Source organism: Oncorhynchus kisutch, linkage group LG3 (assembly GCF_002021735.2).
Source record: "Oncorhynchus kisutch isolate 150728-3 linkage group LG3, Okis_V2, whole genome shotgun sequence".
Classification (NCBI taxonomy): domain Eukaryota; kingdom Metazoa; phylum Chordata; class Actinopteri; order Salmoniformes; family Salmonidae; genus Oncorhynchus; species Oncorhynchus kisutch.
The window spans coordinates 43,194,590-43,217,201 of NC_034176.2; the positions used below are offsets into that span (position 1 = coordinate 43,194,590).

At 43.3% G+C, this 22,612-nt stretch overlaps 1 protein-coding gene across 1 annotated transcript in view; it reads left to right on the plus strand.

The window, feature by feature from the left end:
• col27a1b (collagen, type XXVII, alpha 1b) overlaps positions 1–22,612 on the plus strand; it is a 144,016-nt gene that overhangs the window by 107,442 nt on the left and 13,962 nt on the right. The window contains exons 23-46 of the mRNA XM_031806685.1: positions 395–448; positions 776–820; positions 1,387–1,440; positions 3,144–3,197; positions 4,297–4,350; positions 5,683–5,736; positions 12,881–12,934; positions 14,093–14,137; positions 14,628–14,672; positions 15,553–15,606; positions 16,527–16,580; positions 16,743–16,796; positions 16,991–17,044; positions 17,140–17,193; positions 18,631–18,738; positions 19,054–19,107; positions 19,430–19,537; positions 19,622–19,675; positions 19,875–19,928; positions 20,921–20,977; positions 21,090–21,143; positions 21,291–21,344; positions 21,454–21,507; positions 21,699–21,752. Coding sequence (XP_031662545.1) covers positions 395–448; positions 776–820; positions 1,387–1,440; positions 3,144–3,197; positions 4,297–4,350; positions 5,683–5,736; positions 12,881–12,934; positions 14,093–14,137; positions 14,628–14,672; positions 15,553–15,606; positions 16,527–16,580; positions 16,743–16,796; positions 16,991–17,044; positions 17,140–17,193; positions 18,631–18,738; positions 19,054–19,107; positions 19,430–19,537; positions 19,622–19,675; positions 19,875–19,928; positions 20,921–20,977; positions 21,090–21,143; positions 21,291–21,344; positions 21,454–21,507; positions 21,699–21,752 — 1,380 coding nt within the window. The remainder of the gene's footprint in view (positions 1–394; positions 449–775; positions 821–1,386; positions 1,441–3,143; positions 3,198–4,296; positions 4,351–5,682; positions 5,737–12,880; positions 12,935–14,092; positions 14,138–14,627; positions 14,673–15,552; positions 15,607–16,526; positions 16,581–16,742; positions 16,797–16,990; positions 17,045–17,139; positions 17,194–18,630; positions 18,739–19,053; positions 19,108–19,429; positions 19,538–19,621; positions 19,676–19,874; positions 19,929–20,920; positions 20,978–21,089; positions 21,144–21,290; positions 21,345–21,453; positions 21,508–21,698; positions 21,753–22,612) is intronic.

A 22,612-nucleotide genomic window follows, 5' to 3' on the forward strand; every position in this document is an offset into this window, starting at 1 on the left:
AAGATCATCAGGGACCCCAGCTACCCAAGCCATGCCCTGTTCTCCCCACTTCAATCAATCTGACACGGGTAGTACAGGAGCATCATCGCATTAACTGGAAGACTGGACAATAGTTTATACCCTCAGACCATCAGGCTGCTGAATAGCCACCACTAGTCAGCGACCTTTACTTTAGTGCAACAGTTGTTATGATGTGTATATACTGCTATTTCTATTTAGATTGTTTTTCTTATTGCCATTTTCATTCTTTTATTAAAATTAGTCCTTCATGAACTCGGAGTCTAAGATTTTCACTGTACCCTGCAATCACACCTGCAACCCTGTACATGTGATTATTAATCACTCTGAATCTGATGAAGTACTGTACTATGGTTCATGTTTGTCTTCTGTTCAGGGCAGACCTGGAAGGCATGGATTCCCGGGGGAAACAGGAACCGAAGGATTGAAGGTCAGATCCTATTGAAACGATGCACCATTCAACTGGCTGAGTGTCTCTCTCTCGCCATCCGCCTGAGTCTATCACTATCACTGTCATCTGTCGTTAAACATGGTCTCTCATGCTCTCTCTGCCTGTTTCTCTTTGTCTCTCTTGGCCTGTTTCTCTCTTTCTGTCTCTCTTTATCCCAACCTGTAAAGTCTTATTTAACTGTGTAAATTTGACATACATTTTCTACTACCAGGTGAACTGCCCTCTCACCACATTCTCTCTGGCTGATCTGAGCTTTAAAAAGGTTTGAATCTGTTGATGAAATGCTAATTCTGTCTTCTGCTATAGGGTGAGACGGGAATAACTGGAGAGGTCGGAAAGCTTGGAGAGAGGGTAAAGGCTTCTCTCTCTCTGTCTCTCACTGTTTCTTTACTTTACTCTGTATGTGTGTACTGTGTACTCGGAGTCTCTCTCTCTCTCTCTCTCGCTCGCTCTGTTTGTTTACTTTACTCTGTGTGTGTACTGTGTACTCGGAGTCTCTCTCTCTCTCTCTCTCTCTCTCTCTCTCTCTCTCTCTCTCTCTCTCTCTCTCTGTTTGTTTACTTTACTCTGTGTGTGTACTGTGTACTCGGAGTCTCTCTCTCTCTCTCTCTCTCTGTTTGTTTACTTTACTCTGTGTGTGTGTACTGTGTACTCGGAGTATCTCTCTCTCTCTCTCTCTCTCTCTCTCTCTCTCTCTCTCTCTCTCTCACTCTCTCTCTGTTTGTTTACTGTACTCTGTGTGTGTACTGTGTGTGTGTACTGTGTACTCGGAGTCTCTCTCTCTCTCTGTTTGTTTACTGTACTCTGTGTGTGTACTGTGTGTGTGTGAGTTTGTGTTTTGCTTTTGCCCCACTGCTCCAAAGGCAATGGTGTAAGTACAGGACTTTGACTGTCTTTTCCTGTGTTGCTCTCTGTAGGGACTTGTGGGTTTTATCGGGCCTAATGGGGAGACAGGCCTAGCAGGAGAAAAGGTTAGATGTGCATCTTTACGTTAGACATTACAGGAAGACTTCTCATGTCATATATCTTATGTTGCCATATTGAAAGAGATTCTGATTCATATATGTTATTGTTCTACTTTCCCAGCGTGCTAAACTGGTTGAGATTATGCTATTACAGACAGTTGTAATCTGGTTCTAATGAAGCAATTTCAACCAGTTTTGCCTGCTGGGATTGCTTCCTGTTGATCTCTTGAGATTTACAGTGCCTTCAGAAAGCCTCTTGACTTTTTAAACATTTTTTTAAATTGAGATTTTTGGGTTACTGTCCAACACACAATACTCCATAATGTCAAAGTGGAAATATGTTTTTCAAAATGTTTAGAAATGTATAAAAAAAATGTCAAGCTGAAATGTCTTGAGTCAAAGTATTAAACAACTGCAGAAGTACAAATGTGCTTAACTAGTCACATAATACGTTGCAGGAACTCACTGTGCAATAATAGTGTTATGTGATTTAAAAAAAAATCGAAATACATTTGAAAAAAGCAGACATTGAATATCCCTTTGAGTATAGTGAAGTTATTAATTACATTTTGGCGTATCAATACATCCAGTCAATACAAAGATACAAACAAAGGAAAACACTCAGGGATTTTGTCTTTAGGTTACAGAGTTTAATGGCTGTGAAAGGAGAACACTGAGGATGGATCAACAACATTGTAGTTACTGCACAATTACTAACCTAAATGACAGAGTAAAAAGAAGGAAGCCTGTACAGAATAAAAATATTCAAAAACATGCATCCTGTTTGCAATAAGGCACTAAAGTAAAACTGCAATAAATGTGGCAAAGAAAGAACTTGAACCTGATAACGAAGCGTTATGTTTGGGGCAAATCTAACAAGACATCCTTGAGTATCACTCTTCATATTTTCAAGCATGGTGGTGGCAGCATCATGTTATGGGTATGCTTGTCACGGCAAGGACTAGGGAGTAAAAATAAATGGAATATAGTTAAGCACAGGCAAAATCTTAGAGGAAAACCTGGTTCAGTCTGCTTTCCAACAGACACTGGGAGACAAATGAACATTTCAGCTGGACAATAACCTAAAATTCAAGGCCCAATATACACTGGAGTTGCTTACCACGATGACATTGAATGCTCCTGAGTGGCATAGTTACAGTTTTAACTTAAATAGGCTTCAAAATCTGTCAAGATTTGAAAATGGCTGTCTAGCAATGATCAACAACGAACTTGACAGAGCTTGAAGGGTTTTAAAAATAATAATGTGCAAATATTGTACAATTCAGGTGTGCAAAGCTCTTAGACTTACCCAGAAAGATTCACAGCTGTAATCACTGGCAAAGGTGATTCTAACATGACTCAGGGGTGTGAATACTTATGTAAATGGAATATTTCTGTATTTAATTTTCAATAAATGTGCAAATAATTCTGAAAGCATGTTTTCACTGTATCGATGGGTGAGGGGAAAAAAATAAGATTGAATCAATTTTGAATTCAGGCTGTAACCCAACAAGATGTGGAATAAGTCAAGGGTTATGAATACATTCTGAAGGCAATGTAACTATTACCCTGGGTTTCCCCTGACCTTGTGACCTGACTAGGACTAACTCCAGGCCCAGAGTTTTTCCTAGTCAGGTCATGTGGTCAGGAAAAACTCCTGGCCTTACCTATGTAATACAGGGTCCTTATAGTTATGTTTATTTTCTCAGGGGGACCGTGGGGAGATGGGCTTGCCTGGACCGCCAGGGGAAAAGGGGGCGATGGTAAGGAGTAAGTCTGGACCCCGTCTGTCTTCCAAGGGGCATTCAACTCTATATGGGTCGGGTAATGTTCCATTTGGGGGTCTAGGGTTAGGACAGGGTGTCATGTGGGGGCTTGGCGATAAGGAATGGGGTACTAAGATAGGTATCACTGAAAAATAGTTATGTATTGAGCTTGTATATCTTGTATGAAATTACGTTTTTGTTAGGTCATACTGGCCGACTTCATGTTGAGATGAACTGTAGCGAGAAGAGTATTTATGTTGGATCTAAGTGTGCAGAAGTTTCCAAATAAGTTATTTTTATATCTAATCTCAATACAAGCCTCTCAACTCAATACCCAGTATGGTAAAAGCAGAAACATTTGCTTACACAGCTGAAAGGCAGCTGGAGGTGCCATATTGTTTGCATCTTCAGGTAACTGCCAAAATAATGGAAACAGTGAGTGATACAAGGTATATTGAAAGCAGGTTCATCCACACAGGTGTGGTTCCTGAGTTAATTAAAAGCAATTAATATCCCATTATGCTTAGGGCCATGTATAAATATTTTGGGCTGGCCATTATTTTGGCCATTATTTTGACTGCCATGGCTATGCCCCCAAAGTATAACAATTGGCAATTATCTGTGGTCACTAGAGATTCCATGGCACTTATTGTAAGAGTAGGGGTGTTAACCCCGGGGTCCTGGTTAAATTCCCAATCTGACCCACATGTCATCATGGCCAACTAATGATCCCCAGCTTCCAATTGGCTCATTCATCCCCCCTCCTATCCCCTGTAACTATTCCCGCGGTCGTTGCTGTAATAGAGAATGTGTTCTCAGTCAACTTAGTTGTTTTTACTCAAGCTGTTTATTGTATGACAACTGGAGTAGGCCAGATACAGTATAACTCCGTACCTAAACTAACAAACTGTCCAGTCAGCCACATCATGCAGGCTAAGAATAGATACATTACATCAAAATTGTTGAACAGACAACATATTGTCAATAGTCACCAGTTCACTTTCAGTATTATTTAGAGTATATAAAAAAGGGGTTACATGGGTTTGAAGTATGATGGATGTCTTCATGGTGTTGTGGTGTTCTGTCTGTCTATCAGGGTCATCCCGGAACTCCTGGAGAGTGTGGCCCCTCTGGACCTCTAGGGATACCAGTAAGTAAAGCCTGCACACTTTACCTTTCTGGGACCGGTTTCCCGGACCCAGATTAAGCCTAATCCTGGACTAAAAACAACTTTCAATGGAGATTTTTGTTGTTGTCCATGGAGTAGTCTTAAATTGGGTCTTTCAAACCGGCCCATAAGGTTATGGTACCATTTTAAACGTCCTGTGCCCTCTAGATTTACGAGAACAAACCCCATCACACCAACACTACTCTAAAATACCATCCTTTGTCATTTGCATTTGGCGGTCTAAGGCACTGCATCTCAGTGCAAGAGGTGTCACTATGGGACCTGGTTCGAATCCAGGCTCTATCACATCTGGCTGTGATTGGGAGTGCACAATTGGCCCAGCGTCGTTCGGGTTTGGCTGGAGTAGGCCGTCATTGTAAATAAGAATTTGTTGACTTGCCTAGTTAAATAAAGGTTCAATAAAATAAAATACAGCATGGCAGAATGAACTCAGAAGCAAGACATCACTGCTGTAAACAGAAACTGAATCACAAACTGAATGAGACTTCAAGTTAGAACTTGTGTTCTATTTGGCACATCATCTTAGCATAGAGTGAGTGTAGTTTATTAAAGTGTCTTTCAAGGTCAGACTAGAACTCTAAGTCTACTACCCATTCTGGCTCCTCAAAGGTCTGTTGCCTTTCTTGTTTGGAATCCAGCTACGTAAACATAGCCAATAAAGGTCTGTAACGAGGCCCATATAGTAACACCGCTAAGTCCTTTTTACTCCTCGCTCATTTGGAGACCAAAGACAAGAGTTTTTCACACAAAGGGGTGGTTGGGAGAAATTCCTCCTCGCACATACCTCTGTTGATGGGGAGTGAGAGTGACAGTCATTCACTCAAACAGGCAGCTGTAAACGTTTCTTTAGTACCTCTGGCTAAAGCTAATGCAGCTCCCACCCTTTTGCCTTTATAGCATGTCTACATGTCTCTAGTCTCTTTACGCCGTGCACTGACATCACACAAGTTGTGGCAAGACATGCCGGACTGTCTCAGAGCTGCTTTAGCAAACTGCATGGAAGACAGCAGGCGAGTACTTTATTCTAAAAGGTGGAACATACTCTTCAACTTCTGACCAGGTGTTCTTTGAAAAGGACATCAATAGAATCTCTTTTAGAAGCATGACTAAAACACATGTCCTTCAAGTGCATGATCTCAGCTCTTTGGTCATGATAGGGATGAATGGCATTTACTAGCATCCTGGAGACCCAGTCCAACTCTCATTAGTCAGTCCTGCAACTCGTCTCAGTGAGTGTTGTAACGTTATTGCCTTCCGTCATATAATTGTGTTGTAATGTTCTTCCTCCTGCAGGGCCAAGCCGGATCAAGGGGTCTCGGTGGGATCAGAGGAATCAAAGGCAGGAGGGTAAGGAATAAGGTTTCCTCTTTAAGCATCTGTACTTTCTGCTATGAATTGCTATGGTTGTCATGAACTTGCTGTGTAACACAAGGTGGCATTGACGTGGATCAGTGGTCACCAACCTTTTCTGAGCCAAGATCACTTTCACAGTCAAGATGCAAGCCAAAATCTACCGCTCAGATGTTTTTTTTTAACATGACTTAAAAACTGTAACATTAACCGAATAAAACAGTTCTGTAGGAATGAGGTTTAGGCAGTAGGCTAAATACATTATCACAGCATATTGGCAATATGCCTGGCCTGTCAATATTGTTAAGTTCAGAGTGTCTCTGAACTTACAATGCCTAGCCCCAAGTCGTTATATATATATTTTAAATTATTGTGCATTTTGCTATTTGTCTCATGACTCCTGCATGCTTTGACTACGAACTTTCTTTACTCAACCGTGGGACAGACTGTTTGTTCCCACACTCGGGACTCTGACTCTCTATTGGTTCCACATACTTTTGGCCTCCCATCCCATTCTAACCACTTCTCGCCGGCTTTGTATTCATGTTACCTGATGAAATTGCTGTACAATATGATCTTGTTGCCGTCTGATGCACATTCCGATGTCATAAATCAACACTGTCCTATGCCGTGCCTTGATTGCATTACTGTTTTTTTTGTTGTGTGTTTTTTTTTGTTTAGTTGAATTTGACCCCTTTTTCTCCCCAATTTCGTGGTATCCAATTGTTGTATTAGCTACTATCTTGTCTCATCGCTACAACTCCCGTACGGGCTCGGGAGAGACGAAGGTTGAAAGTCATGCGTCCTCCGATACACAACCCAACCAGCCGTACTGCTTCTTAACACAGCGCGCATCCAACCCGGAAGCCAGCCGCACCAATGTGTCGGAGGGTACACCGTGCACCTGGCAACCTTGGTTAGCGCGCACTGCGCCCGGCCCGCCACAGGAGTCGCTGGTGTGCGATGAGACAAGGACATCCCTACCGACCAAGCCCTCCCTAACCCGGACGACACTAGGCCAATTGTGCGTCGCCCCATGGACCTCCCGGTCGCGGCCGGTTACGACAGAGCCTGGGCGCGAACCCAGGGACTCTTATGGCACAGCTGGCGCTGCAGTACAGCGCCCTTAACCACTGCGCCACCCGGGAGGCCACGATTGTATTACTGTTGATGATATCTGGAAACCCTGGCCCATCTACAGTTGCTTGCCCCAATTCTGACTTGTGTTCTGATATCTGCTTCACTGATTTCTGCTCCCGTAAAAGCCTGGGTTTTTAGAAGCTTATTACCTAAAATGTATCAATTGAAAGTGTGAGTTCACAGCTCCAATCCAGATGTGTTGGTCATTACTGAGACGTGGCTAAGGAAGAGTGTTTTGAATACTGATGTTAACCTTTCTGGTTATAACCTTTTTCGGCAAGACAGGTCTTCCAAAGGTGGGGGAGTGGCAATCTTTACCAAAGATCACCTTCAGTTCTCGGTTGTCTCCACCAAATCTTTCCCAAAACAATTGAATTTGCTGGTTTTATGTATTAAACTTTCAAATAGCTCTTTGTTGACTGTTGCTGTGTGCCATCGTCCTCCATCAGCACCGGCCTGTACCCTACCTGCCCTAACTTCTCTTGGCCCCTTACACCAAGTCTGAATTTGTCCTGCTAGGTGACATAAACTGCGACATGCTTAAACCACCTGACCTAGTCCTAAAGCAATGGAAATTCCAAAATCTTTCTCAGATTATTACCAATCCGACAAGGTATGACTCCAAGCAACCAGAAAAGGCTCATCTTCTTGATGTTATCCTACAAATAATCCTGATAGGTGTTTTCTGTAACTGTTTTACAGCCTGTGTTCGTAATGGCTGCTCAGTGAAACGACCTGTCCTGATTTGTCATAGACCCTTGCTAAAAATCTTTAATGAGCAAGCTTTCCTTCATGAACTGGCCTCTGTAAAATGGTATAGAATCAGCTTGATCCCCCTCTGTCGAAGATGCTTGGACCTTCTTTTTTATATTTTCAGTGTTATTGTTAACAAACACGCCCCCATAAAGAAAATTATAATTAAAAACAGGTTCAGCCCCTGGTTCGACCGTGAGTCGAGTTACTCCACTTCAAGAATTCCATTTGGCGAAAGGCTCAGCACATGCATACTCTGGCTCTCGTTCAGGCAAATGAGAAATAGGTGCATTTAGGCTATTCGGAGGGCCAAAGTTAGTCACTTTAAGGAGCAGTTCTCTCTCTGTGGGTCTAACCCCAAGAAGTTCTGGAAAACTGTTAAAGACCTGGAGAATAAGCCCTCCTCCTCACAGCTGCCCATGTCCTTTAAAGTTGATGTGGTCGTTACTGACAAGAAGCACATGGCTGAGCTCTTTAATCACCACTTCATTTAAGCCAGGATTCCTATTTGACTCAGCCATGCCTTCTTGCCTGTCCAACATTTCCTCATCTCCCACCCCTTCTAATACGACTATCCCCAATGCTTCTCCCTCTTCTTCCCTTGCCCCGCTACAAAGTTTCTCCCTGCAGGCAGTCACTGAGTCTGAGGCGCCAAAGGAGCTCCTGAAACATGACCCCCAAAAAACATCTGGGTCAGATGGTTTAGACCCTTTCTTCAAGGTGACTTCCCCTATCATCGCCAAGCCTATCTTCAAACTCTTTAACCTGTCTCTTCTTTCTGGGGAGGTTCCCATTGCTTGGAAGGCAGCCACAGGTCATCCTTTATTAAAGGGGGAGATCAAGCTGATCCTAACTGTTATAGGCCTATTTCTATTTTTCCCTGTTTATCAAATGTGTTGGAAATCAACTGACTGGCTTTCTTGATGTCTATAGTATTCTCTCTGGTATGCAATCTGGTTTCCACTCAGGTTATGGATGTGTCCCTGCAACCTTAAAGATCCTCAATGATGTCACCATTGCCCTTGATTCTAAGCAATGTTGTGCTGCTATTTTTATTGACTTGACCAAGGCTTTTGATACGGTAGACAATTCTGTTCTTGTGGGCTGGCTCAGGAGTATTGGTGTCTCTGAGGGGTCTTTGGTCTTTGGTTTGCTAACTACCTCTCTCAAAGAGTGCAGTGTATAAAGTTAGGAATTCTGCTGTCTCAGCCCCTGCTTGCCACCAAGGGTGTACCCTAAGGCTCAATCCCTGGCCCTATGCTCTTCTGAATTTACATCAATAACAATGCTCAGGCAGTAGGAACCTCTCCCATCAATTTATATGCAGATGATACAGTCGTATACTCAGCTGGCCATCCCAGGAGTTTGTGTTAAAGGCTCGAGCTTTGATAACAAAATAGATCAGTTGATGGAGAACTTGCGAGGCACTGCAGAGCTTAAATTGAAATAATCTGCTTTTTTATTTTACTGGACTGATGGTATCTGCATCTAATGGTGATGGTGCTTTCAAGACAACTGGGAACTCCGAACATAACAAGGTCAAATTATGATGTCCGTAAACTTCAGATCGGAAAGCTGGAGTTCTAGAAAGATGCCAGAGTTTCCGACTTGGAATTCCGACTTGGAGTTCAAAACGATATTTCCCAGTCTAATCTCGTTATTTCCGAGTACTCAGTTGTCTTGAACGCACTGAAGTCGGATAGTTCTGAGTTCCCAGTTGTTTTGAACACGGCATTTGTCTCAGCAGAGGGAGAAAACAGCAGAGGGTCTGCCTCTCACGGTCCCTGCTCTCTCCTTCCTTTCCTCTGGTGATACTGACCAGAGAGATGGGACATCTTCTTTCACCTAATGGCGAAACTCGAGTTGCACCGAATCTGCTTCATGTGCATATTCATGTTGTTCCTATGACCAGAGAAATGAAGTATTCCTCAATATTAAAATAGACACGACGAGCTGCTGATAATAATACAAATGCAGGCTTATCGATACACTTGGCTACTAATTAATTGCAGCTGCAGCATGAGTGTTTTATGTTTTGGAATAGTGTTGAATAAAAACAGTGTTAAAAGTGCTGAATAAAAACTTTAACATGAACTTACTCATAAAAACAGCAGCTCTTTGCTGTATTGTTTGACAGTCTCTCTCCGTGCTCATGGTTTTAAAAGTGATCAAATCTTACGTAGGCTAGTATCAAACGTATCTGTGGCCATGGTCCTGGAAGCTCTGTAGGCACGGCGATGTGAGTTATCCAATTGACCAGCGCAGTAAGTACCCACGATTTAGCCACAGAACTCCCGGTCCGCCAGGCAGGGGGAGTTTGTCTTTTCAGACAAATTTAAATGGTACAAAATGGGTACAATTTGCTTACCCGGTGCGCAGGGCTTCTGAATCAAGTGCACCTGCCACCAACAATTGTGATCAGCCAGTTAGAAACCACTGATTTAGATGGAAAGCTGGACACAACATTCATTGAACATTATACTGTAGATATGCTAGTGTGAGAGAACCAATATAGTACAACAAAGTACAATATACTACAACATACTGCCTGGATAAAGGGTTACCATTTATTGCACTGTAGGACTGCTCAACTGTGTGACTGATCGCTCTAATATGCATAAGTGGTATCATTTGGGGATATTGTTTAATCATTTTGCATAACTTGTTTAATATTCACTGCAATCACAGATTGAATACTTAATAACCTATAATAGCCGTTAATTATAAAAAAAGGTCTATAAAACTGAACCATAGAAGATCAATGCCATTAAACTCAGATGTGGCACATTAAGCGATGGAAAAGGGGCAGAGATTCTTTAGTGGTGAAACAATCTTCTTACAGTATATCAGTATTCACAAATAAATCCGTATTCATAAAGTACCTCCAATACAGATTTACCCAAACCCTGCCAGACAGTGATATCCTTTAGATCAGCAAAGCACCACCAACAAAGATCTGCAATGACTCCAGAAGCCAGTACCACAACAGCCTGGGGAGAGAGATGATAGATTCAGTATGTGTCTGAGAAAGAACGAAGTGAAACAATCATATCTTATATAGGGCAGCGAAGTACCACAAACAAAGTTCTGCCCTGACTCAGACCCTGCCAGACAATACCACAGCGGCACTGGGGAGAGAGATGAGACATACCGTTTATGTCTAAGAGAAGGATAGTAAGAGCACTTCTCCAACAACAGATAGCACTGCATCATTCCAAGTCCTCCTTTGTTAATTGTGTGTTTGCTGCGTATGTTGAGGTTGGACAGACGAAGCCAGTGAGGCTTTGAATTAGGTTAGAGAGGAACAAGGAGGTTATACATTCAGCCCTGTCGTGGACTCTAACCCCCTCTGGTGTGAGTTATCTTCATGACTCTTCAATCCTCAAGGGATGCATTTCGTTGAATCCTATGTGTGCAATTACCAAGCACATGTTGGCCACCTTGAATCATTGACCTCAACCGTACACCCAGTCTCTAAGACCAAGAGCCGTAGCATTCACAGAGATGAAAATGAACGAGGGACACAGCAGTAACACATGGTCTGGTTGACTAGATACGATGCAGAACGAATCATGTCATTCCCTGTTAGTGGAGAGAATGGACCAATGTCGTGAGGGAAGAATCGTCCACGTCATGATCATCTCTGCTCCAAAAGAAACAGGACCGGCCATTTCGCATCAATCAAATGTATTTATAAAGCCCTTTTGATATTAGCAGTTATCACAAAGTGCTTATACAGAAACCAAGCCTATAATCCCAGAGAGCAAGCAATGCAGATGTAGAAGCACGGTGGCTAGGAAAAACTCACTAGAAAGGCTGGAAACTAGAAAGAAACCTGAAGAGGAACCAGGCTGTGCTGGCTGAAGATTATAAGAGTACACGTTCCTCTTCTGGCTGTGCTGGCTGAAGATTATAAGAGTACATGGCCAATAAGTCTAGATCATTCTTCAAGATGTTCAAACGTTCATGGATGACCAGCAGGGTCAAATAATAATCACAGTGGTTATGGAGGGTGTAACAGGTCAGCACATCAGGAGTAAACGTCAGTTTGCTTTTCATAGCCAAGCATTCAGAGGTCAAGACAGCAGGTGTGGTAAAGAGAGAGAGGAAGGGGTCGAAACAGCATGTCTGGGAAAAGGTAGCACGACAAGGTAGCACGACCGGTGAAAAGGTTAGGATTCCATAGCCGCAGGCAGAACCACAGAAACTGGATCAGCAGCACGAAGGTGGATTGGGGACGGGGACAGCCAGGAGTTGTCAGGCCAGGTAGTCCTGAGGGATGGTCCAAGTGCTCAGGTCCTCCGGGAGAGGAAAGAGAGAGAGAGACAGATGGGAGAACTCAGCAAACTGTATGACTGTATTTACATTCTTGTCTGTTCCTGTGCCATGCAGTACAGTACCCTCATCAGCAGATGTACTGGACTGCTGAAACTCCCAAGATCACTGAAATGTCTTTGGGGATATCAGGGCTGTCCTAGCAGTACTATCTACTCTGAGCCCAATTCACTGTTGGATATGGCTCCCAGACCTCCTATTTCCCCTGTGGCTATCCATCTATCAACTTTTCCAAGTTTCAGAATAGTATCTAATCTCCTATGTACTCATGCTAGATGCCTGAAGCACATGGATAGAATTTCTTAAAATCTTTATCAAAATGAATAGGAATTTGTGAAACCATTCAATTACAGTATATGACTACATTTTTCCACAGTGATCCTAGTATGGAGCCGTATAGGCATTCACATCTAATTGGTAGGGTCAGATGGAAAGGTCGTGACAGGATTAGTCAGCAGTCAGATGGAAAGGTCATGACAGGTCATGATTAGTCAGCAGTAAGACTCTAGTCTTGTAAAGGTCATGTGTTCTCTGTGTGACACTGTTCCGAATGTTCAGTTGAATACCATGGTCATACAATAGCTGGTCTTGGAAAAAAGAACATAGACATCAGTGTGCATTGTATAGGGAAAACCACGAGCGTTTACTGAACCAACCACAGTCACATCTCCCTCTGTCTCCAATAATACCTCTTTCTTCTCAGTAACCATGGATTTGTGTTTTTAAGCTATTTCCCAAATTAACACTGTCATTAGGATGGGAACATTTAAGTGTGAACATTTAGACGTTTGTTAAAGCCTTTCTGACTGAAGTGCCCTTCATGGTGAAGAGAATACTTCATATTTCATCAATTAATCTCTCTCTTTCTGTCTCTCTTTCTTTCTCGTTTCTCGCTCCCCCCACTCTCCTACAGGGTCCGAGGGGTCCTGATGGTCCCGCTGGGGAGAAGGGGTCAGTTGGCGGAAAGGTGAGGATGAAGTTCAAAGCTCATATGTCAAAGTCTACACTATTAATACAGTATTTCTGCTCCATAGCTCCACTTCATCTGACTTGACTCAGTTACTGAATGCTACGACCTTTACGGAACACACTAGCCACAGCCAATGGAAAAAATGGATACTGCCACAGCCGCGGGAAGATGTTTTGAGTTGGGGGAGCCTTAAAAAACGCATATCATGCAATTCTGTGTCGTTTAGGCCTACGTGACAAAAGACATCAGAATAATTTTTTATACTACACAAATGACTGAAATGAGTGGCTACTCTAACACTGTCAAACAGATCAATACAAATGAACTGGTCTTGACCTGGCCCGGGTTAATGAAAAAAAGGGAGATGCAGATTGTACAATATTAGAAGAAAATATACTGTATATTATAGGCTACTAAATCAACTTTCCAGGGGCACTGACTCACCCAATGATGAAGATAGCATGAATATGCGTAGCCTAGGCTTTTGACTGGTGATCGTCTCAAGATGTGCCTGAGCTACTATCAAAATCAGTGAGTTGTGAAAAAAAATGGTAGCTTCGACTGACAGATTAGTCTTCTCTTTTCAGCAGTAGGCATTTGCTCAACCAAAATTGTATGTAGAAATTTGTGAAAGGCCTATTGCTATTCACTGAAAGTGCGAAGAGAAATAGAATGCATAGAAAGAATCCATAGAACAAAAGTGCCCATTCAAGTCAGGACTGGCAGCCATTTTCAATGTACGCATGAGTTTACCAGTCAAATTGCCCTTCTATGGATTATATTTCTATGGCTGCAACGCAACAAGTTGTTCGATATTTGGCCAGCATGCTGCCCAAATTCAGTCAGTGTTCAGACAGGAGTACAGTATAATTTGGCAAAATTATTTCAATTTATCAGGGAGTGCTGCAGTACCCTCAGCACCCCTACTTCACGTGGCAATGGACTGCAATGCGGCATTGGTGTAGGTGTTAAATTGATACTTAAATATGTCCATATAAGAGTTTTTCAATTGGCTTTGTTCACAAGTCTTTAAATAGTTTGATTATTTTCAACATCTGAAGGACACTTTTTACTCAAGGGGGGAATCTAGGACAAGAGCTCTTATGTGTAAAGTGTGTGAAGCTGTTAGTGAGATTGACACGTGTTTTCTTACAGGGTCTTGATGGTCCACCAGGAAAATGTGGCTTCCCAGGGGAGATGGTACGTACAGGCAATTTCAAGATCCCTATGTTTTTGATAACAGTTTTTGCTCATACCCTCCTACTCATGGCTATGTCCAACTCATGGGCTTTTGGGTATAGTCTTTCCTACCTTACTTTGCATGTTGACTTTGCACGCTTTACCCCTCATTTAGTGTTCACATCATTTCCTGGCTGGTAATGAATAGTGTAGGACTATGAGTGCCCATTCATATCATGTTCAACTTGTTAACACATTTTCTTTAGAGGTTCCAATGGCCCAATGGCTCATTTAGTTAGAGTGTGATGCTTTAAAGTTACAACGCTAAGGTTGTGGGTTTAATTCTTGTATGGGACATTCACACATACTAAATACATGAATTGAATGTTAACCGCGCGTCACTTTTGATAAATGTGTCTTCGGAACAACCATAATGTTTCCGCTTAATGACCATATTATGTGCTTGATATTAATTTCAACCCTTATTTCTCTCCCTGTTATTTTGCTCCAGGGAAATATTGGGGAGCCTGGGGAAGCTGGGCCTAAAGGATTTCCAGTAAGTGATTGGGGCTAACAGAGTGCTCTTTTAGGTTAATCATGCCTTTAGGGTGGACACAGGTTGGAGGGGCAACCATTAGCAATGGAAAAAGAGAGGCTTGTGTGTAGCATGTAGTGCATGCAGTTGTATAACTATTCTCCACGTCGTTGCTGTAAATGTTTTCTCAGTCAACTTACCTGGTAAAATATGGGGGGAAATATACTGTATAAAGAATATGGGGGAAAATAAATAAAGAATATGAAGTTGAGAGTTGCTATGGGTTTGTGGACAAACATTAGCTATGGGAAAAGAGAGTCTTGTGAGTAGCACTTAGTACATTAAAGCTGTGTATGAATAGGCCTCCCAAGTGGGGCAGCGGTCTAAGATCCGTCACTACAGATCCGGGTTCAATCCCGGGCTGTGTCGCAGCCGGCCACAACCGGGAGACACATGAGGCGGCGCAAAATTGGCCCAGCATCATCTTGGGTTACGGGAGGGTTTGGCTGGCCGGGATGTCCTTGTCCCATCATGCTCTAGCGTGATGGGTGCTCTCCTGTGGCGGGCCTGGGTGCATGCACAGGACACGGTTGCCATTTGAACAGTGTTTCCTCTGACACATTGGTGTGGCTGGCTTCCGGGTTAAGCGAGCATTGTGTCAAGAAGCATTGCGGCTTGGCAGGGTAGTGTTTTGGAGGACGCATGGCTCTCGACCTTTGTCTCTCCCGAGTCCATACGGGAGTTGCAGCGATGGGACAAGAGAAGACTGTAACTACCAATTGGATATCATGAAATTGGGGATAAAAAGGGGTGAGATGTGTATAGTGGAAATGGTCTGTCTTCCTGTGACCTTAGTTAAATTCTATCTGCATTTATAACAACTGGGTTTATATTATTTCAGGGTCGCCAAGGACTCTCAGGACCTCCAGGTGCCAAAGGAATAGCAGGAGAGCTGGTAAGTCCTTTTATGTCTAAATATTTGTAGGGTTTATCTGCCAAATCCTTGTCAGTCCTAAGTGTCTCTGGCCCAGCCAGGGATATGGGAGTTATATCCTGTGTTTAAATTCCTATAGAGCTCAACACTTAATGCCACATCAGGTTAGCGTTATATTTCACCTTCAAGCCAGAAAGCTGTCTTTGATTTCATTACTTCCCCTAACTTTGTTTACTGTATTGTCTCCATACAAATACTCTTCCTTGGGTGTCTTTCTACTGCTCCTCTACTTGAAATCAGGGGTTATTGGATCCAACCAACATCTTAGAGAGGAAGTGACTAGGGGAAATGTCCCAAAATATCTGCATCTCCATGTGTTGTAAACTTTGGTGTGCGTCTACAGTACGTCTTCATTCCGATACCTCAAATGGTGCAGCATCTGCTGGATGAGTAGCCCAGGGAAGCCTAATCCTGCATTATGGAGAGAGAGAGATACAGTGATACTGTAAGATAAGATGATTTACTCAGAGCTTCCTGCAGAGGCAGAGAGGCAGCTTTATGTGAACATTGGGGTTTTTTTCTTCACCACATAGCCTACAAAAGCTTTGGCTCTGTGTTCTCTAGCAGTAGGAGCTGATCTGGATCTCAAGTCTAGATTCATTTATGTCCACCACTCCCTGATTTACCCTCAATGTCTGTTTCACATTTTTATCCTCGATGCCTCTTTCGCGTTATAATCCTTGCTGCCTGTTTCACATTTCTATCCTTGCTGTGTTCCCATTCGCTTATTATCTACAATGTACTTAGTTATTCCGGTGTAGTTTTTTTTATCCGCAATGTACTTAGTTATTCAAGTGTAGTTACTATGATATAAGGGCTGCATAGGCCTATGTATTTGTGTGTTCAATCATCACTACACTGCCTCTGTCTTATCATCCTAGGGACCAACTGGGCCACCAGGAACAATGGGTCCCCTGGGACAGATGGGCCTCAAGGTAAGTTTCACCACACTCCATAAACATGCCAAACGGTAGTATTGTGGCTTCTATAGGTTATTGTAATTGCCCGTGTAGTGTGCCATTCACATAGGCATTGGTCATTGGAGCCTGAACACTATCGGTCTAATTTGATTGTCAATGGGGATATTTCTATGACAGGGTCCCCCTGGAAAGGTTGGGGAGTGGGGATTGCCAGGAGAACCCGGAGAGAAGGTAGGATAATACCCTCAACTGCTCAGAAAAATAGTTGATGTATTCAACAACACTTCTATCAAGGGGTCACTCAACATCTCACTTCCAATGCCCTAACTTACCGAACCAGTAATAGTCTGTATATCAATCTACTGTATGTATGTCCATAGGCCACACAATCCATGTGCTTAGTGTGTTATTGATCTGTGTGACAGGGTGCCCTTGGACCAGCGGGAAACCTCGGAGAGCAGGGCCTCATCGGACAGAGGGTGGGTACCCCAAAGTTCACTTGTACCCATGTTGGTGATTCCTCTAGTAGTAACATTGGCCTTATTAACTTGTACTGAACCCTCCTCTCCTTCAGGGTGAGATGGGAATCGATGGAGAGGCTGGACAGAGTGGACCAGATGGACCTAAGGTAAGAGATAACACAATGGTAATAGGATCCATCACAATGACTAACTTGAGTTGAAAGTCTCAGCCCAGAGTTGACAGTCATTGTCTCTTTGGCTGTGTTTTCACAGCCACCCTAAGAAGGTGATATAAATCGGAAGTCAAAAGTCCAGATTCCATGTGTTTTTTTTTGTTTACACATTCTGGAAAAAATCAGATAGTTATCAGATATACAAATAATTGGCAAAATATATGAATTGGGCTGCCTGTATAAACTTTGACATAAGTGGACAATTTTGGTGCCACCCCTTTTTCTCCCCAATGGGTAGTTACAGTCTTGTCTCATTGCTGCAACTCCCGTACAGACCGGGAAAGAAGAAGGTCGAGAGCCGTGCGTCCTCCGAAACACAACCCAACCAAGCCGCACTGCTTCTTGACACAATGCCCACTTAACCCAGAATCCAGCCGCACCAATGTGTCGGAGGAAACACTGTGCACCTGGCAACCGTGTCAGCGTGCACTGCGCCAGGCCCGCCACAGGAGTCGCTAGAGCACAATGGGACAAGGACATCCCTGGCCGCAAAACCCTCCCCTAACCCAGACGACGCTGGGCCAATTGTGCGCCGCCCCATGGGTCTTTCGGTCGCGGCCAGCTGCGACAGAGCCTGGACTCGAACCCAGAACCTATAGTCGCACAGCTACCACTGCGATGCAGTGCCTTAGACCACTGTGCCTCTCGGGAGTTGCACCCTTGTATCTCCAAATAGGATTCAGCCGTGTGATAGCCAATGATTTGTAAATCAGAAGAGGGTGTTTTTATGATAACTTTCACTATTTCAATCAGCCATTCACAAGAGAAGATTGATTCAAACCTTTATTAGATCATCACAGCTATATTCATATGAAGATAATGAACTGTACTGTACACTTAGCTGGAATGACAGTTACTTTCAGTCAGACTCAAGTACTGTATATGTACTGTATGCTGTTGACACTGAGTGAAAATAAATAGGCAGCTGGCCTATTTTGAGCTCTTCCGTCTGTCAGGAGTTCTGACAGAAATACAGTGGTGATTCAGAGAAGCACAAGGAGGTTCCATGTCCATCTGAGCCAAGCTGCTGGATAGTAAGTGTTGTGTTGTGCGTGAACACACGCACGCACACACACATACAGAAGCGCTTGCTCGCACACGCGCGCATCATCATCCTCTCTCCAGCAATCGACATATTACCAATTGTCAGTCAAACGATGCAGGACAACTCTACTAGGAGTGCAGTGGCTTAACGCCTTAAAACTCACAGATGCACGTCTGCACCATATTCAACTGCTGTTCACATGGAACACTTCTCCACGTCGGCCTTCAAAGTTATTTGAATATTTGTTACTACCACCAAGATCTACACCAGTGAAGTATTGTATCTGGTCACGTCTGAGTGCATCTTCCCTATGGTTCTGTGCTCAGGGCGAGAAGGGTGACATGGGACCGGAGGGGGGTAAAGGAGAGAGGGGTGAGATCGGACTGAAAGGAAAGGAAGGGTCTCCTGGACCTCCTGGCTTAGTGGGCATGAGGGTGAGTGTCCAAACGTAGGATTATTACATTCCGAAATGTAACCTTACATTTCCTGTACTTAACTCTCAGGTTCACGTAAGACAGACTGATGACTTAACTCCACTGGTTGTCGGATGAACAATGTAGTCTACTATGTGCCAGATACTGTAGGATTCATAACACTTCTTTGTCTCTCCAACAAACAATTGTTTTACTTTCTTAAGAGTAGAAAGCAAACTGCTTATGACATTGTTCTAACCATTGCCTCGTCTTCGTCATATGTTATTATATGTTTATTGCAGTTCAAGTAATGGTCTATTGACTCATGTATTCCAGGGTCAGGAGGGTAAACCTGGCAAGTTTGGTGAAAGAGGAAAACCAGGGGAGAAGGTATGTACTGTATGTCAGCTCAGTGCCTGCAGTTATTTAATAGGCCTCCATCTGACACTCTCATTTAATTCCCTGAAACCTGTTAGTCGTTTTACCATAGTCTTGTTTTGTAAAGAAAGTTTGATGACTGCTTGTAATTGTGGTCAACAGACATAAGGGTCAATGGCCTTCCAAGCCACCACACTATGATTAAAGTGCTCAGCCAATGGGCAGTTTTAAAATGGACAGTTGACATAGTACATCTATCCACACACCACTTCCTAGTGACTGAAAGGTGACCTTGCTAATATTGTATGCCTGCTCATTGGCGACCGTTCTCCAGGGCAGCAAGGGTCATATGGGTCACCTGGGAGAGACTGGGCCAATTGGTGAACAAGGAGAGGCAGGATTTGTCGGGCCGAAAGGATCGAGAGGAACCATTGGACCAGTGGTAAGGCTCTTCTACAGATCTGATTCTGATGTGGAGGTTTCTTAGTGTTGTAGGTCACTAAGACGGATCATGTGATGTTCACAGGGTTCCCCGGGTAGAATGGGCCAACAAGGCGAACCAGGCATGCCAGGATATGAGGTAAGAATGACCCTTATATCATTGAATTGGGTGTCTTCGACCAAATATTACTGAGATTTTTGTTGAATCTAGAAAAACTAAAGATGATTGATCGGTAGAGAGCATTGTCGTCTGTGATATTTTGCACAATAGGTTGCCCAAACTAAGTCAGAGGTATTGAGTTGTGCTCCGTGATGACTTACACCATCTGTTATTTTAGGGCCACACAGGACGACAGGGCACACTGGGACCTCCTGGACCAAAAGGTGAAAAGGTACACTTCCCACAGTCCTGTCTGTTTGTAATAGCTCTCTCAAATTCTACTATCCAAGTGGGCCTGGACTCATGGCCTGTGGCGGTTTGGGTTTAGTGATGACTGACCCAACACTGTCTGTTATTTCGTTTGTCTGTTCTATGGTCAATCCACATTATGTCCCACATATCCTGTTATAACAAATTGGTATGGCTAGTCTATCCTGACTAGGTAGGTACAAAACTTTAGGGTTCCAGAGTTTTTCCTGGTCAGGTCAGGTGGTCAGGAAAACTCCTATCCCTACCCATTGGTAATAGCTGCATGTGTGCATACACTGAGAGAGTCGATCTCACTGCCTGTGTTGCTGTTAATAGTTTGATAATCCTGCAAGAAGTGATCAAATATAATTGTTTGATGGCATGCACCAAGGCACATCTCATTAACTCAGGGGACATTGGCCACAAACTGCTTTGGAATACTCCTTTATTATTCAGGAGATCAATCATGGTTCAGTTGTGATAAATAGGACTTCGATATTAAGCAGTTTCCTGTTTACCGATAATGATAAACTCATAATGACATTTGACAACCTTGCTTACTTTCTAATGAGACCCAAATTGTGCCACTGCTCATAAATCGTTAAGTTTTGGATCCCTTCTCCCCTGTTTCCTCTTCTGTATCTCCAAGCACATACACAACACATGCACTATATAATACTACAAGCATCACACATCATTCATCAGTCCCTGTAAAGTCCACTGGAACATTTAATGCAATATTGATTCCATTTAATTGGAAGCTGCCGGTTTACTGTCAACAAAAGCCCTCGATTTATTTGAATACTCCATTGTTTTGGAATCCAATTAAATTTCACATAATTTCACTTTACACAGTCTCAAGTTCAAGTTTGAAGTTTAAATGTATTATCCTGGAGGCAAATTGGTTTTGCAGCAATGATCATACATACAATGCATAAAAAACTACATATGTTTTCCTGTATGATTTTTTTCCAGGGGGAACAGGGAGAAGACAGTAAGGTGGAAGGCCCTCCTGGTCCACAAGGTGACAGAGTGAGTTCCTCACATCATGTATCCCTCCACCTACAGCAGTGTTTGGTGTTGGTGTGCTGCTGTAGCTAATTATCTATATGCTTCATTGTGTATGTTTCTCATCTGAAACAAGGGTCCTACTGGAGACAGGGGAGTCCGAGGAGAACCAGGTGACCCCGGATACTTAGTGAGTGGGACATCGTTTGACGTTATTCTTTCATTGGCCAGGATATACTGTATAAAATAGGGGTAATAACCAATCTAGTAAGAAAGTTACTTTACTTGAATAAACTTGCTTCATGCGTGGAAATGTTAACACACGTCTACTTCTCAGGGCCAGGAAGGAGTGGATGGAGAAAGAGGCAAGGCTGGAGCAACTGGACTACCTGTGAGCCAATGGTTATGTTTATGACCTGCTAATATGTGATTACTTACACTGACAGTATCCACATAAATACAGTATCCAGCTATTCATCATGTATGCATTCCTATTGTAGGGACATCCTGGATCAAGGGGAATACAGGGGCCAAAAGGATCCAAAGGTGATCAAGTAAGGACAACAGACCTTGACAAGTAACAACATATCTGTAGTATCCAGTGTCATTGTATACCATAACACCTGTTCACTTCACATCATGACATCTGTTTGAACCAGACACAGTGTGATTGATTTTAACCTATGGTATGATGACATCATGTCACAGTTGGTTGTTGACTGTTGTGTACTCTGATCTACTCCAGGGTCAGAAAGGCAAATGGGGGAAGCGAGGTGAATCTGGGACCAAAGGACCACTGGTAAGTGGGACACCTAGTTTGTAAAGCAATGCAACGTGTACCTAATTTCATTGATTGAATCAAATCAAATCAAATTGTAATTGTCACCTGCGCCGAATACAACCTTACAGTAAAATGCTTACTTACAAGCCCTTAACCATCAAAGCAGTTTTAAGAAAATAAATAAGTGTTAAGAAAGTATTTACTAAATAAACTGAAGTAAACAATAAATAAATAAAAAATAGTCTGGGTAGCCATTTGGTTAGCTGTTCAAGAGTCTTATGGCTTGGGGGTAGAAGCTGTTAAGAGGCCTTTTGGAAGTAGACTTGGCGCTCCGGTACCGCTTGCCGTGCGGTAGCAGAAAGAACAGTCTATGACTAGGGTGGCTGGAGTCTTTGGCAATTTTTAGGGCCTTCCTCTGATACCGCCTGGTATAGAGGTACTGATTGGCTGGAAGCTTGGCCCCAGTGATGTACTGGGCAGTACGCACTACCCCCTGTAGTGCCTTGCGGTCAGAGGCCAAGCAGTTGCCTCAAGGAACTTGAAGCTCTCAACCTGCTCCACTACAGTCCCGTCATTGAGAAGGGGGGCGTGCTCGGTCCTCCTTTTCCTATAGTCCACGATCATCTCCTTTGTCTTGATCACGTTGAAGGAGAGGTTGTTATCCTGGCACCACACTGCCAGGTGTCTGACCTCCTCCCTATAGTCTCATCGTTGTCGGTGATCAGGCCTAACACTGTTGTGTTGTCGGCAAACTTAATGATGGTGTTGGATTCGTGCTTGGCCATGCAGTCATAAGTGAACAGGGAGTACAAAAGAGGACTGAGCACACACCCCTGAGGGTCCACCGTGTTGAGGATCAGTGTGGCAGTTGTGTTGTT